At 49.9% G+C, this 14,593-nt stretch overlaps 1 protein-coding gene across 1 annotated transcript; it reads left to right on the forward strand.

Annotated features, from left to right (window-relative positions):
* Positions 1 to 11,407: 11,407 nt before the first annotated feature.
* LOC308249609 (testis-expressed protein 44-like) lies at positions 11,408 to 13,112 on the forward strand (the record flags this gene model as incomplete). The annotated part of the gene is made up of 2 exons (XM_080671151.1): positions 11,408 to 11,534; positions 12,268 to 13,112. The coding sequence occupies 2 exons, from the start codon at positions 11,408 to 11,410 to the stop codon at positions 13,110 to 13,112; spliced, it is 972 nt and encodes a 323-aa protein (XP_080527277.1).
* Positions 13,113 to 14,593: the final 1,481 nt, after the last annotated feature.

Consider the following 14,593-nt stretch of genomic DNA (forward strand, 5'->3'; position numbering starts at 1 on the left):
ACCCTTCAGTCCGCAGGCTGACGCTCCATCCACTGATCCAAACCGGTTTCGGCATATTTAAGTTTAATTTGAAAGGCTTTTGTACCTTTCCTTTGTTAGGCAATTTTATTTTGCCTTTGCCATCTTCAATATAAGGTATGTTATTGTGCTATGATTCCTCCATTTTTTGAAGTTTCAAATTATAATAATTAATGTTTACATTCTTGTTAAAATGTTTGAAATGAATAAAACTATTGAAATTAAAAAAAAAAGACCGTACCCTTTTATGTAATGATGTTTACTTTGAATTTATATTAGTTCATACAAACACTCCATCCATGCTTTTGTTCTGGTCCTCCGGTCCAGTTTAAGAACCCATTGTGGCCCTCGAGTCAAAAAGTTTGCACACCCCTGCCCTAGATGGTTTGGCTCGGAGGATATGTGTAGCTTTGTGGTGGGGAGGGAGGTATGGATCACAAACCTCCTTCTCACCCTGTGACATGGGGTCTGGGTCTAAGCCCAGACCCTGAGAGGGATCAGCTGTCTACAGAGCCAGGAGCCTGAATGAAGGGTGGCACCCTCCTGCAATCCCAAAGAATCAACACTGGGGGGCAGCAGAGAGCTAGGTCAGACTGGGAGGGCACGTAGGAGCTGTCCCCACATCCACTGCTCTTCCCCCTAACCCCCCCATCTCTGACTATCCTTACCACCAAGACAGTCACTTCAGCTTGGCTTTCAGAAGATGGTGTCATTTCTCAAAAGGGAATTGCTTTGCAAGTGAAAACTAAGTGTTCACCACGTCCTTCCCATGGACTATTCAAGATAGCTCAGTTTTTACATGTTTAACACGTCCTATCATTTAAAATGTGTTTTCAATTTCAGTCTGTGGCTGACTTCAGGGACTGGCTTAATAAAGCTCACATCCTATATTCATCATGCTGATGTCTTTAAGAGGATAGAAAACTTTAGTAGCAAGACTGGCGGCAAAGATTGCTTCTTCATAGAACTGAGGTTACCAGTAACTTTGGTACAGACAAAGACACCCTGAGAAAACTATTCCATATAAATCAGTGATAGTCACAGGTCTCTTCTGAAATGCCTTAGCTGCTATTGAACAAAACACCTCAAAACTTGATAGTTTAAAGAAACTATTATTATTATTATTATTATTATTACTATTATTATTTGGGTTGGGCTCAGCTGGTTGATTCTTCCACTAGTCTACATGGCTGCAGTAGGGGGACTGGATGGTCCAGGTCCCGGATAGCCCCGCTCACATGCCTGGCTTTTGGCTAGGGTGGTGAGGGCAACTGGGCCACATTGATCTCATTACCCAGCAGGCCAGACTTTGTCACTTGGCAGCTGGGTTCCAAAAGGAACAAGAGAAGCCAAACCCCGTGCACAAACACTTTTTAGGTCTCTGCTTGAGTCATATTTCCTACTGTCCCCTGGACCAAAGCAAGTCACATGGCCAAGCCCTGATTCAGGGGGTAGAGAACATAGATTCCATCTTTTGACAGGAGGAGCTTTAAGAAATATCTTAACACATGCTCTTTCTCCTCTACTCCTGTTACTGAGAACATCCTTATATAGGACATCCTTATACTACGCATACCCTATACTCCTGAGATTAAATTCTACATTTCCCCAGGTGTGTCTGGGGAAAACCAATCCCCCAGAAAATCAATATGCAGTAAGGGGCTAAATTGTGTTCAACAAAATTCATATGTTGAAACTCTAACCCCAGTATGACTATATTTTGAGATAGGCTTTTAAGGAGACAATCAGATTAAATGAGGCCAGATTCATAGGACCCTAATCCAATAAAATCCATATTCTTATAAGAAGGTGAAGAGATACCAGAGTTCCAGAGTTCCCTCCCACCACCCCTCCCCCTCTCCAGATATGCACAGGGAAAAGGCCATGTGAGAACACAATGAGAAGGGGGGTATCTGCAAGCCAGCAAAAAAAGTCTCACCAGAAATCAATCCTGCCAATACCTTGATCTCAGACTTGCAGCCACTAGAACTGTAGAAAATGTCTGTTGTACCACTCAGTCTGTGATAGTCTATATGGCAGCCCAAGCTGACTGATACAAAAGGGATTCTTGGTTAAATAAGTTTGGGAAATGCATGTTCAATACTGATCCTCCACCCTTGGAAATTGATAAAGCTCTGTGGCCTATTAAAGACTCTGAGAGCCATAGCAGGTTTGGCTCAGTGTATAGAGCATCAGCCTGTGGACTGAAGGGTCCCGGGTTCGATTCCGGTCAAGGGCACGTACCTCGGTTGCAGGCTTCCGGCCCTGGTCTGGGTGCATGCGGGAGCCACACAACATCGATGTTTCTCTCTCTGTCTCTGCCTCTCCATTCCACTCTCTCTGAAAAATCAATGGGAAAATATCCTCAAAATAAAAACACACACACAAAAAAGAAAAAAATATACATCCTCAGGTGAGGATAAAAAAAAAAAAGACTCTGAAAAGTTCTTGAACAAAGAAACCTATAGTTTAACACAGTGTTTCCCAATTTTATTCAAATCTGAGGTCCTTTGCCAGCACCTATGATCACCATCAGAAGCTATATTCATTTCTAGTGCTGATGTAACAAACAACCCAAACTTGATGGCCTAATTCTCTCACAGTCTGGAGACCAGATGGCAGAAATCAAGACGGTGGCAGGATTGGTTCCTTCTGGAGCTCTGAGGGAGAACCCTCCGTGCCTCATTCCTCTCTTCTGGTGGTTGCCCACAACCCATGGTGTCCTGGGCTTGTAGATGCATCATTGATTCCCACCTCTGCCTCCATCTTCACAAGACCTTCTCTTTCGTGTCTCATTCTCAACTCCCTCCTCTCTCTTATAAGGGCCCCAGTCATCAGATTTAGGGCCCACCCTACAAGATGATCTCATCTGACCATCCTTAACTTAATTACACCTGCAAAGACCCTTATTCCAAATAGGTCACATTCTAAGGTTGCAGGTTGACATGTCTTTTGGGGACCATAACTGCATTCACTACAGAAGCCAAAGGACACCCAAGGTGCTGGCTGAGCGTGGACACAGAGCAGGGGTGAGTGGGACTCCTCTAGGTGTCTGCAAGCTCAGGGTCCCTCCCCTCCAAGGGACACACTCGGAAGAGCACTCTCCTGTCAGCAATGCTGGATCCACAAATCCTCCTTTCCTAAACTCCTTGCTGACCACCCCCATGAACACATTCCTGTTTGGGGCAGGTCAGGACTTACTGTTCTACTCATTCAAAACCTGAACTGGACTTTCTGACCCTGTTCTTTCTGCTTTGTCCTGGAAGATAAGGCCTGAATTTCTGGAAACATTTACAAAAACTGATGCTCAGCCATTGTAGCAATGTGGTGGGAAGGCTCTTACAGGGCTGTGCTTCTAGAGGCTTCCTCCCCAAGTCTTCTCAAAGCTCTGCTTCCTCCTTCCTCCAGGCCTCTCTGCTGCCCAGAACACTGCCCCACCCTCTCAGCCTCCAGGAGGAAGTGAGACCTCCTCCCTCCAGGGACAGCCCTCCAGGACCAGCCTGAGTGTTCTTACTGTTGGCACTTTTTTAAAAATATATCTTTTTTATTGATTTCGGAGAGGAAAGGAGAGTGAGAAATAGAAACATCAATGATGAGAGAGAATCATTGATCAGCTGCCTCCAGCACGCCCCCTACTGGGGATGGAGCCCGCAACCCTGGCATGTGCCCTTACCCAGAAACAAACCTGGGACCCTTCGGTCTGCAGGCCGACACTCTATCCACTGAGCCAAACCAGCTAGGGCCTATTGACACTTCTTGCTACTCTGGTGTCTTCCACCTGGATTGCATTCCTGCTCACCCACCCTACCACCGCTCCACACTCTGCTTGCCTACAAGCCACCCGGCAGGTGGGTTTCAAGGATCTGCAGGTCCCTGGATTGCAAATAACCAGAGATGGCTCAGATCTTAGAGGTGGGGCTCATGGAATGTATGTGTGTGCATTTTTTCTGGGGAGGGGTCCATATCTTTCATCACTTCTCCAAATGTTCTTCCTGACTTAAAGAGGCTAAAAACCACTAGTTTAGAACTATGGCTCAGTGAGTATCTCTCTCTTAGAGCAGTAACCCCAGGGAATCCCCTCTTCCCACTCCTTTTTTTAAAAAAAAATAAATCTTTATTGTTCAGATTATTACAATTGTTCCTCTTTTTCCCCCCATAGCTCCCCTCCACCCGGTTCCCACCCCAACCTCTGCCCTTACCTCCCCCGCACACTGTCCTCATCCATAGGTGTACGATTTTTGTCCAGTCTCTTCCTGCACCCCCCACACCTGACCTTTCCCCCAAGAATGGTCAGTCCACTCCCTTTTTATGCCCCTGATTCTGTTATATTCACTAGTTAATTCTGTTCATCAGATTTTTTATGAACTTGATTTTTAGATTCATTTGTTGATAGATATATATTTGTTGTTTATCTTTACCTTTTTCTTCTTTTTCCTTTTCTTAAAGAATACCTTTCAGCATTTCATATAATACTGGTTTGGTGGTGATGAACTCCTTTAGCTTTTTCTTATCTGTGAAGCTCTTTATCTGACCTTCAATTCTAACTGATAGCTTTGCTGGGTAGAGTAATCTTGGTTGTAGGTTCTTGCTATTCATCACTTTGAATATTACTTGCCACTCCCTTCTGGACTGCATAGTTTCTGTTGAGAAATCAGCTGACAGTCCTATGGGTGCTCCCTTGCAGGTAACTAAGTGTTTTTCTCTTGTTGCTTTTAAGATTCTCTCTTTGTCTTTTGCTTTTGGCTTTTTAATTATGATGTGTCTTGGTGTGGTCCTCTTTGGATTCCTTTTGTTTGGGGCTCTCTGCGCTTCCTGGACTTGTAAGTTTATTTCTTTCACCAGGTGGGGTAAGTTTTCTGTCATTATTTCTTCAAATAGGTTTTCAGTATCTTGCGCTCTCTCTCTTCTTCTGGCACCCCCATAATTTGGATGTTGGTACACTTGAAGTTGTCCCAGAGGCTCCTTACACTATCTTCATATTTTTGGATTCTTTTTTCTTTTTGCTTTTCTGGTTGGGTGTATTTTGCTTCTTTGTATTTCAAACCTTTGACTTGATTCTTGCGATCCTCTAGTCTGCTGTTGGATCTTTGTATATTATTTTTTATTTCAATCAGTGTATGCTTAATTTCTAGTTGGTCCTTTTTCATATCCTCGAGGGTCTCGCTAAATTTATCATCTTTTTCTAGAAAATTCATGAAAAACCTTATAACCATGGTTTTGAACTCTATATCCAGTCATTTGCTTTCCTCCATTTCTTTTATTTGTGACCTGTTTCTTTGTCTCCACATTTTGGCTGCTTCCCTGAGTTGATAGAGTGGCTTTGTGTGCTAGGTGTCCTATAGGGCCCAGTGGCTCAGCCTCCCTTATTACCTGAGGTGGACACTCTCAGTGCACCCCTTTGTGGGCTGTGTGCACAGTCTTGTTGTAGTTAAGCCTTGATTGTTGTTGGTATCACTGGGAGGAATTGACCTCCAGGCCAATTGGCTGTGAGGATCAGCTGTGTCTACACTGTGAGAACTTCTGTGCTGGAGACACCCTTATGAGACAACACTTGCTTCAGTGGGGCTTTGGTGTTCACTGAGTCTGCCCCTTGAGTGTGTCCCTTTGGATCTGAGGAGTTGTAGTCTGGATGGTCCCACTCTGACCCCTGGGTACACTGGCTCTTGGATCTCCAAGGAGGTGCTAATTTAGCTTCTGCCTGAGGTCACCCAGCAGAGGGTACTGAGAGATCTGAAGATTCCTCTTCTTTGATTGTATTTTGGAGGTGCCCAGATGTGGCCCAGCTGTGAAGCAATGCAAGCTGCTGCATGGTTTTGGGCCTTCTTTTGGATGTTCTTGGTCTCACTGACTCAGATGCAGTTAGTTAGGTAAGTTTAGAATTCAAAGGACCAGGCTATTCATATGCCAAAGTCTCTGCGCTCAGCTTGGATGGGGTGGAGTCTCAGGGCGGAGCAAACAGCAATGGCTTCCCATTAGCCCTGCCCCTAAGAGGCCCCTGGGTCTCAGTGTCCTGCAGTAATCGCTGCAAGCACCTCTGAAAGAAAGCTGCCCTCAAGTTTCGCCCGATGCCAGACAGTCCAGTTTCTCCCCTCTATGAGTCTGGGTCCCCAGAGTCTCGCCTGGAACTGGAGTTCAGAGCAGTCGGGAGTTTTTCTCTCCCTCCTGCTTGAGAAAGTCAGCTGCATACTCAGTTGCTGCCTCTCTCCACATGCGCACACGCGTGCGTGCCTCCGTACCTCTGCCTTCCACAGCTCCTGTGAGTCTCAGTGTGCTTTTCTCTTTCCTTCTAGTTGTAGAATTTCCACTCAGCCAGCTTTCCTGTGGTTCTGGATGATGTCCGTTTTGTCTTTCAGTTGTAGTTTTGAAATTGTTGTGCGAGGCAGCAGTTTAGGTGTTTACCTATGCCGCCATCTTGGTTTCTCCTTCCCACTCCTTCTGAGCTGAGGGGCCCCAATCCTGGTAGACACAGGCATTTCAAATGAGTCACCATCCACGGGATGCCCCAGGGATGGAACAAAGCTGGCTCCATGTAGAGTCACAGCACCCCCACCCCACCCCACTGTCACCCTGTAGATGACTAGCAGATCCCTGGGCCTGGGAGAGAGCTGGGGAGCCTGAGGGCAAAACCCTATGACCGCCCTGTACCCCATGGCTTGGCTCCCGGCTGACCCTATCTGTAAGTCTAGTCAGCATCCTGGATCTTGCCACTGCACACTGCTGGTATTGTGCATTTGGCCCACTGGGCTGTGTTGTAACAACAGACTTATGACCTGTCTCTCAAATTGGATAATAAAGTTTTTGGAGCAGACACCTATCTTTAACTTATTTAAAATTCTATTTGAGCCCTAACCAGTTTGGCTCAGTGGATAGAGCATCGGCTTGCGGACTGAAGGGTCCCAGGTTCGATTCCGGTCAAGGGCATGTACCTTGGTTGTGGGCACATCCCCAGTGGGGAGTGTGCAGGAGGCAGCTGATTGATGTTTCTAACTCTCTATCCTCTCCCTTCCTCTCTGTAAAAAATCAATAAAATATATATTGAAAAATTCTATTTGAGGCCCAATCTGGCTCAAGAGCACTGCATCAGTCTGCCAGGGTTGCCATTACAAGTACCACAGACTGGGGGATGAAACAGCAGAACTGTATTTTCCCACAGTTCTGGAGGCAGAAATCAAGATGTTGGAGGGGTTCGTTCCTTCTGAGGGCTGTGAGGGAAGGAGCTGTTCCTGGCCTCTCCCCTTGGTTTATAGACATTTATGTGTGTTTGTGTCCAAACTGCCTCTTCTTAAAAGGACACCTGTCACACTGCATTAGGGCCCACACCAATGGCCTCATTCTAACTCAATTAGAATTTAAAGGCCCAATCTCCAAATACAGTCACATTCTGAGATACTGGGGATTAGGACTTCAACACGTGCTTTTAAGGGAACACACTTCAGACACCCAGGAGTAAATGAGAAGGATGGGTGGGGGGACATGCCGCTGGCAGAGGGATCATGGTTTGACTTCTACCCTCTCAAAGCTGGTCTGCACCAAAGCCCCTCTTAGCCCACTCAGGTCACTGCACAGCCACCAGCCAGGCCTCTGAGGGGCCTGGGGTGGCCCGCCCCTCCTCCCTGGGCCTTCAGGCAGTCCCACACTGGCCCTGATTCCTATCCGAGCAGTTGGCAAGCCAAACCTAAGGGCTAGGAGAGACTAGGTGGGCCCTGTAGATGGGGATGTCCTAAGGGCTGGGCAGACCTAGGGGGTGTGTATATGGTGTGGGGAGGGCTGAAGCACCCCTTTGTTTTAGGGATGGATGTGGGAGGGGTGGTCTCTCAGTTCAATTGCATTCCCACTGTGGAGTGGGCATTTGGGTGGCCCCAGGAATCCTATTTGCATGCAGAGCACAGGCTTCTGGGAGGTTAGAAAGAAGGAATTTATTTTAACTTGCAAATTACTTCTAATACTTAAAGTAATACTTACTCATTGTTGAAAGAAAAAAGTTGCCCGTGATCCACCACAACTAGAAATCTCTGACTCTGGCTACTCATTATTTAATGGTATCGTGTGCTTTTACCTTTTAGGATCTTCTCTTAATGCAAGCAATAAATGTTACTGTAAAATAATTAATTAGAAAATGCAGTTTGCCAAAGAAAACAATTTTAAGTCACTTATAATCCACTACCTACAGATAGTTTATTTTTTAATCATATATTTCTTTGACTGATAATACATTTGAATATTTTCCTTTGTTTATTAGTTACTAGAGGCCCGGTGCATGAAATTCGTGCACGGGGGTAGGGGTGTCCCTCAGCCCAGCCTGCACCCTCTCCAATCTGGGACCCCTCGAGGGATGTCCGACAGCCCGTTTAAGCCCGATCCTACTGGTATCGGGCCTAACCGGGCAGTCGGACATCCCTCTTACAATCCAGGACTGCTGGCTCCCAACTGCTCGCCTACCTGCGTTCCTGATTGGCCCTAACCGCTTCTGCCTGCCAGCCTGATCACCCCCTAACCACTCCCCTGCCAGCCTGATTGATGCCTCACTGCTCCCCTGCCAGCCTGATTGCCCCTAACTGTTCCCCTGCCAGCCTGTTTGCCCCTAACTGTCCTCCCCTGCAGGCCTGGTCACCCCCAACTGCTCTCCCCTGCAGGCCTGGGTCCCCCCCAACTGCCCTTCCCTGCAGGCCTGGTCACCCCCAACTTCCCTCCTCTGCAGGCCTGGTCACCCCTAACTGCCCTCCCCTGCAGGCTTGATCGCCCCCAACTGCCCTCCCTTGCAGGCCTGGTCCCTCCCAACTGTCCTTCCTTGCTGGCCATCTTGTGGCGAACATCTTGTGTCCACATGGGGGCGGCCATCTTTGACCACATGGGGGCAGCCATCTTGCGTGTTGGAGTGATGGTCAATCTGCATATCACTCTTTTATTAGATAGGATTTAGATTTCTTGGATGAATAGTCTGTTCTCATCTTTTGCATATTGTGTTACTGGGTATCTAATGGTGTCGGGTCCATCACTTGGAATATATATATATATAAAGGCTAATATGCAAATAGACAGAACGGTGGAACAACCAGAACAACCAAACAACCGGTCGCTATGATGTGTGCAGAGCACCAGGGGGCGTGTGTGGAACATGATGGGCATTGGCTGCAGCAGGATGGTGGAGCAGGTGAGCAGGGGCGCCAGACCAAGGCGGGGTGCAGGTCGCTGTCATGGACGCGAGCCTCTGGTGGTTACTGAAAATTCTTTGCTCCTGCGTGCTGCGGTCCCAACTGGCGCTCACAGCCACTGCCAGGGCCGGCCCTGCTTGTACTGGCCCTGCTTGTACGGCTGCTGGCGCCGAGCACCAATCACTTCACACCATCAGCAAATGCAAGTGGGGCCTGCTCTGTCAGCATGGGGGAGCAGCAGCGGTGGGAGCGGGAGCAGGGCTGCCTGCAGACAGGGGCCCAAGGGCCCTGGTGGGAGGGGCCGAGCAGGGGGGGAGGGGGAGTCACGGAGGATGGGCCAAGACCCGCCACTGTGCCCACCACAGCCTCGAGTCCCACAGTTCCTTTCAAGGTGCACAATTCGTGCACTGGGCCCCTAGTATGTATATAGTATTAACTCTGTCATATTTGTAGCAAATATATTTTCCCCAGTTTGTGGTTTGCTCTTAAAATTTTTAGAGCATTTTTTATCTCTATTTTCCCCTTCAGAATTTTTTTACTGGCTTTAAAGCTTAGAAAGTACTTCTTCACAAAATCAAATATTTTTTTTTAGTTTGCCTTTGATCCTCTCTCTGCATTTACCTCTTTAAAAACTGAAAGTGAAAGTTAGAAACTAACTTAGTGTTTTTCCAAATACTTAACCAATTGTCCCAGCACCATTTTGTAACTCAGCCCTCCACTACCTCTGTATCTGTGTCCCCAAAGATAGTTGTCTGCTCCAAGCCAACGTCTAGGAGAAATACACACACACACACACACACACACACACACACACACACACACACACACACACAACCTGTAGTCCCCTGGCTGCCAGCACTTACCCAAAAGCACTAGCAAACAAGGTATGATTTCTGATGTGTGGAGAAGGTAAGGGGTGTACCCTGGAGACCTCAACACAAACAACTTAAAAATTCCCTCTAGATATTTCTATTCTCCCCAAGCCTCACCTGCTGCATCCCCAGGGAAGCCTGACCCTCCCTCTCAGCACAGCTGCCTTGCTGCTCCCCTCTAACTCAGCCTTCATTTCCCAGAACCCTGCCCCCTCTCCAGCGGAACAATTGGGCTGTAGGCCCCTGGTCCAAACCCAGCTCTTTCCAAACAAAGGCCCTCGGGCTAATGGCATCTGCCTCCTTAGAAAGCTGGGTAGCAACAATGCCTTTGGGGTCTCAGCCCCACCCCCTGGGGCTGATTATCCTGTTTCTTGCAAACAAACCCAGTGATGTTCTAGGTGGAATTCTCATTCCATCTGCTAATGGCACCAAAGTTACTCTCTCTCCTTGTGCCTTGATCATGCAGGAAGTGGAGTTCTGGGAAGATGGAGAACCTGGAGACCCTCTTACAGAGCTGATATGCCGAGAGGCTTCCCTGGGAGCCCAGAGCTGAGATGGAGCATCCTGAGGAGCAGCCAGCCAAAGACTGGGGAGCCCAGGGGCCAATTGACTAGATTGGTTTATAGCTCTCTGCTCATTAGTGTAGACTCTGGGGGAGAAATGACAATCTTTGCTGCTTCCAATGGTGAGCCCTGTAGTGCTTAGTCTGTGGAGATAGCTTCAGCTGCTTTAGCTGAGCGCCAGTGCCAAGGATGAATCCAAGGAAGAGGGTGGGAGAGACTCTGGGGTGATTTCTGGACCAGTGTGGACAGAGGTCCTGGGAGGAGGGTCTGAAGCCAAGGCAGGAGAGAGGTGACCCGAGAGCAACCACCCTAGTGGCCAGAGGAGCCAGGGTGTTCAGGGGAGATAGGATGGTGGGGTCTCTACCACTCAGCTTCCCTGGATGACTTTAGATGTTATCCCTTAAGCTGCCTGTGACTGCTAGTAACAACAAGCCCTGGCTCAACTTGCTAAAGCAATTTGGAAGTAAATCTCCTGCCATCACAGGAAGTCTCAGGGCTGGGGGTTGGGGTCTGCAGGTGCAGTTTGATCAAGGCTTTGCCCTACTTTTCTGCAATCCCCCTGGCTCCACCAACCTCTACATGGGGCTTTTTTTCAGGCCAGGACCCTTGTGGTCACAAGAGGCCCAACAAGATGTGACTGTGTACATGAGCAGAGGACTACATTTTCTTGGGAAGGTGCTGGGAGTGGTCCCTTATAACATTTATATTATAAAGAGGTAGTATGCAAATTAGGCCAGAACTCCGTAACGGGTCACAACCAGACAGGAAGAGGTTGTGCACACAGGTGAGGCTTGGAGCAGAGATGGAGACAGAAGCAGGGGGCCTGCCCGAGCCCAGCGTGGTGGCTCGGGTGGCGCTGGAGCAGACACAGGCAGGGGGGCCAGGGCACACTGAGAGTCAGGCGCGGGTCCTGGCCCCCTGTGGCACCGGTCTGGCCTACTGCGGGGCCGATCTGGCCTGACTCCTGCAGCGGCCAGTCTGCGTGAATCGGGTGTGGGTCCCGCCCCCACTCGGGGCGCCTCCTCGCGTGATTTCAATCACGTGCTGGGCCTCTAGTTTATTATAAGTGAGCAACTGCATCCCATTCTCTTTCATCAGAGTCACAGCCATCATGATTCCTTGTGGCAACTGCACTGGCATACACACCTCCACCTTTTTCTAATGTATTTGTCTTTCTCTCCTTACGCACTGGCAGACTTGGCTATAAAGAGTCCTGGGGACTGAGCCCACTAAAAGCATCTACCCTTGCTCTGCTGGTGCCTGTGACATCGTCAGATGCCCTCAGAACCCCTGTGACCTCACCACCTGGACAACTCAGCCCAGCAGGGCCATCACTACTCCCTCAAACAGCACAAGTAACAGAAGGCCTGGATGACCACTGTCCCCTGGGAAGAGGCCGGCATCCCCACGCACAGTGACGGCAGGTCTTCAGACAGCCCTGCAGTGGGATCCCAAAGTCAGGTCTCCCTCCCTGCAGATGGCCCAGCGGCTAGCGGTGCAGGGTCAACTGAACAGCAGGATGAAGATCCAGCCTCCATCAAGCCAGCCACCTCCAAGGCCACGGCAGCATCTGGGGATGAGAACCAGCATGAAGATGAAGCTGATGCAGGGCACAGGCAGGAGCCCAAGGAGGCCACGCCCAGCTGGCCCACCCCGCCCCAGATGCCCTGCAAACATCCTTGAGTCTCCAGAACCTAGTGTGGGCTGGGCCGGTGCGAGATTCGAGGAGGACCCGGAGTCTTCAGATTTCCCAAAGTGACTCCCTGGTTAAGGAAGAGACACCACAAACAGCGGGTGTCCCAGACAGGGAGCAAGACTTAGACCCATCTACCCCAAGTGCTGAAGCACAGTTCCCCCCAAATGTGCCTGCCGTGGGCACTGCAGATGCAAACAGCCAGCTTGACACCATTGAAGCTGTTGAGAAATCTGAGGGTCCGGAGGCCGTGAACCCTGACACTGAAGCTTTGCCATCGGCTGAGTCCCAGGCAGTGACAGAGGGGGATTTGATAGACTGCTCAAGAGACCTGCAGGCTCCACTGGTCCCGCCCTCCCCAGGAAGCAGTGTGACTGGCTTGCCTGGCGCCCCCACAGTGGCCCTGGGGAGAAGGCATCTGGACCCCAGTCTGTCCATAGCCTGTGAGGAGAACGCCTATATGCGCTCCATGACCAGCTTGCTGGGAGGGGGCGAGGGGTCCATCAGCTCCCTGGCAGACATCCTGGTCTGGTCTGAGGCCACCATGAACATGGCCACGGGCCTCCTGGCCTCGGGACACAGCTCCGTGACAGACCTGCTGCACAGCCCAGGGCCCAGCCTGCGCTCCGTCTCCAGCATCCTGGGGAACGCCAGGTCGGCCTTCTCCTCCGGGCTGGTAGCCGGGACCAGCTCGGTCCTTCGCTCTGTCAATCGCATGCTGGAGAGGACGGAGCAGAGGACTGTAGAAGGCATCTGCTCAGCCGTGTGTTACATGACCAGCCAACTCACCCACTCTGGCCCCAACTATGACTAGACCCTGCACAGCAAGCCCCCAAAGGACTGGCTCAGCAGCCTCCTGAGACCCTGGGACACTCATGCCCTGCCCCCATGCCCCTGCCAGCCTGGGATAGCTCTCCCCAGACCAAGCAATAAATCCCCAGCAGCATTTATTTTCTAAGTGCCAGCCTTATTCCTGGTTTCTGCGGTGGGCACAGGGCGGAGGGACAGGAGCGGGCTAGGGTGTCTGGACACAGAAAGGGGTCCCCTGAGGGCTTCCCAGGTGGTCCCATTCAGGGGCTGGAGCCAAAGTGCAGAAATGAAAGAGCCGGGCAGCGGTGGGGGCCAGGCGTAGAGGTCTCAGACCTGTAAAAATTGATGCTGGCGGGACCTCCAACCAGATAAGTGTGCTCCTGAGGAAGGGGCCTGACCCTTCCCAGGCCTCCTGGCCTAGAAGGCTGGGGCTCTCTGTGAGGGGCTGAGGACACAGAGCCAGACCAATGTGGAACCCCAGTGTCACTGCTGGCCCTGGGCTAGTCACTTCACCCTCTGAACCTCTGACTGTCCTCTGTAGGATGGATAATGAAGCCACACCATGAAGATGTTATGAGACATAAGGGAAACCATGCAGGTCCTAACACATGGGGTCTGGCACTTGATGAGCTTGAACATTTCTGCTGTCACTATGATATCCTCTAGCCGGCCAGGGACATGGTGGGAACAGGGATCTAGGTAGGGTGACCAGCCGTCTCAGTTTGCCTGGGACTAAGAGGTTCCTGGGAGGTGAGACTTTCAGGTTAAAAACCAGGAAAACCAGGACAAGTGGGTCACCCTAGGTCTGTTTCTGTGGTTTTTACTCTTGTCTGTGACGCTGTCCTCCTTGGAAAGGCAGCCGTCTGCTTTGGAAATCCACCAGCCTTCTGGCTGGATACAGTATCACACTGGTCACGTGACTTGGTGAGTGAAGCTCCTACTGGACATGAGCCCCACTCCTGGCCTTGGCCCGGTGCCTTATGCAGGTCACACCCCGCACACCTTCATGCTTCAGCCCTGGCGTGGAGTCATTCACTCCTCACTTATAGCAGCGTCTCCAAATGTGTTTGTCCTACACAGTGTCTCTCAAATTGTGAATTAATTGCTAACATTCAAAAACCCAGAATGCTTATATAAACATATAAATTTCTGCTTCTCTTAAAAAATCTAGGGGCCTTATTACTTCAGAACAACTGGCAGTTGAGCTGCCTGCTTTAAGAGAGACCTACCTGGCCTGCATCAGTGACTGATGTCACCTGCCGGGCCCCCAGAGGTTCATATTTGCCACCCCTACCCTGCAGATGGCTCGAGAGGAAATCTAATACCAAGCCCCAAGGGGAGGGGTACCAGGTGAACCAGGTGTGTCTACCTTTTTCCTCGAGCAGCTGTCACTTGCTGTAGGTGAGCTGCGAACTGTTTCCATGTAGTGAAAGCAAAGGTTCAGAGGAAGGAGGATGTCAATTCAGCTCTCAGTGATCAAGGCCC

This window comes from Plecotus auritus (genome assembly GCF_963455305.1).
Source record: "Plecotus auritus genome assembly, chromosome: 5".
Taxonomy (NCBI): Eukaryota; Metazoa; Chordata; class Mammalia; order Chiroptera; family Vespertilionidae; genus Plecotus; species Plecotus auritus.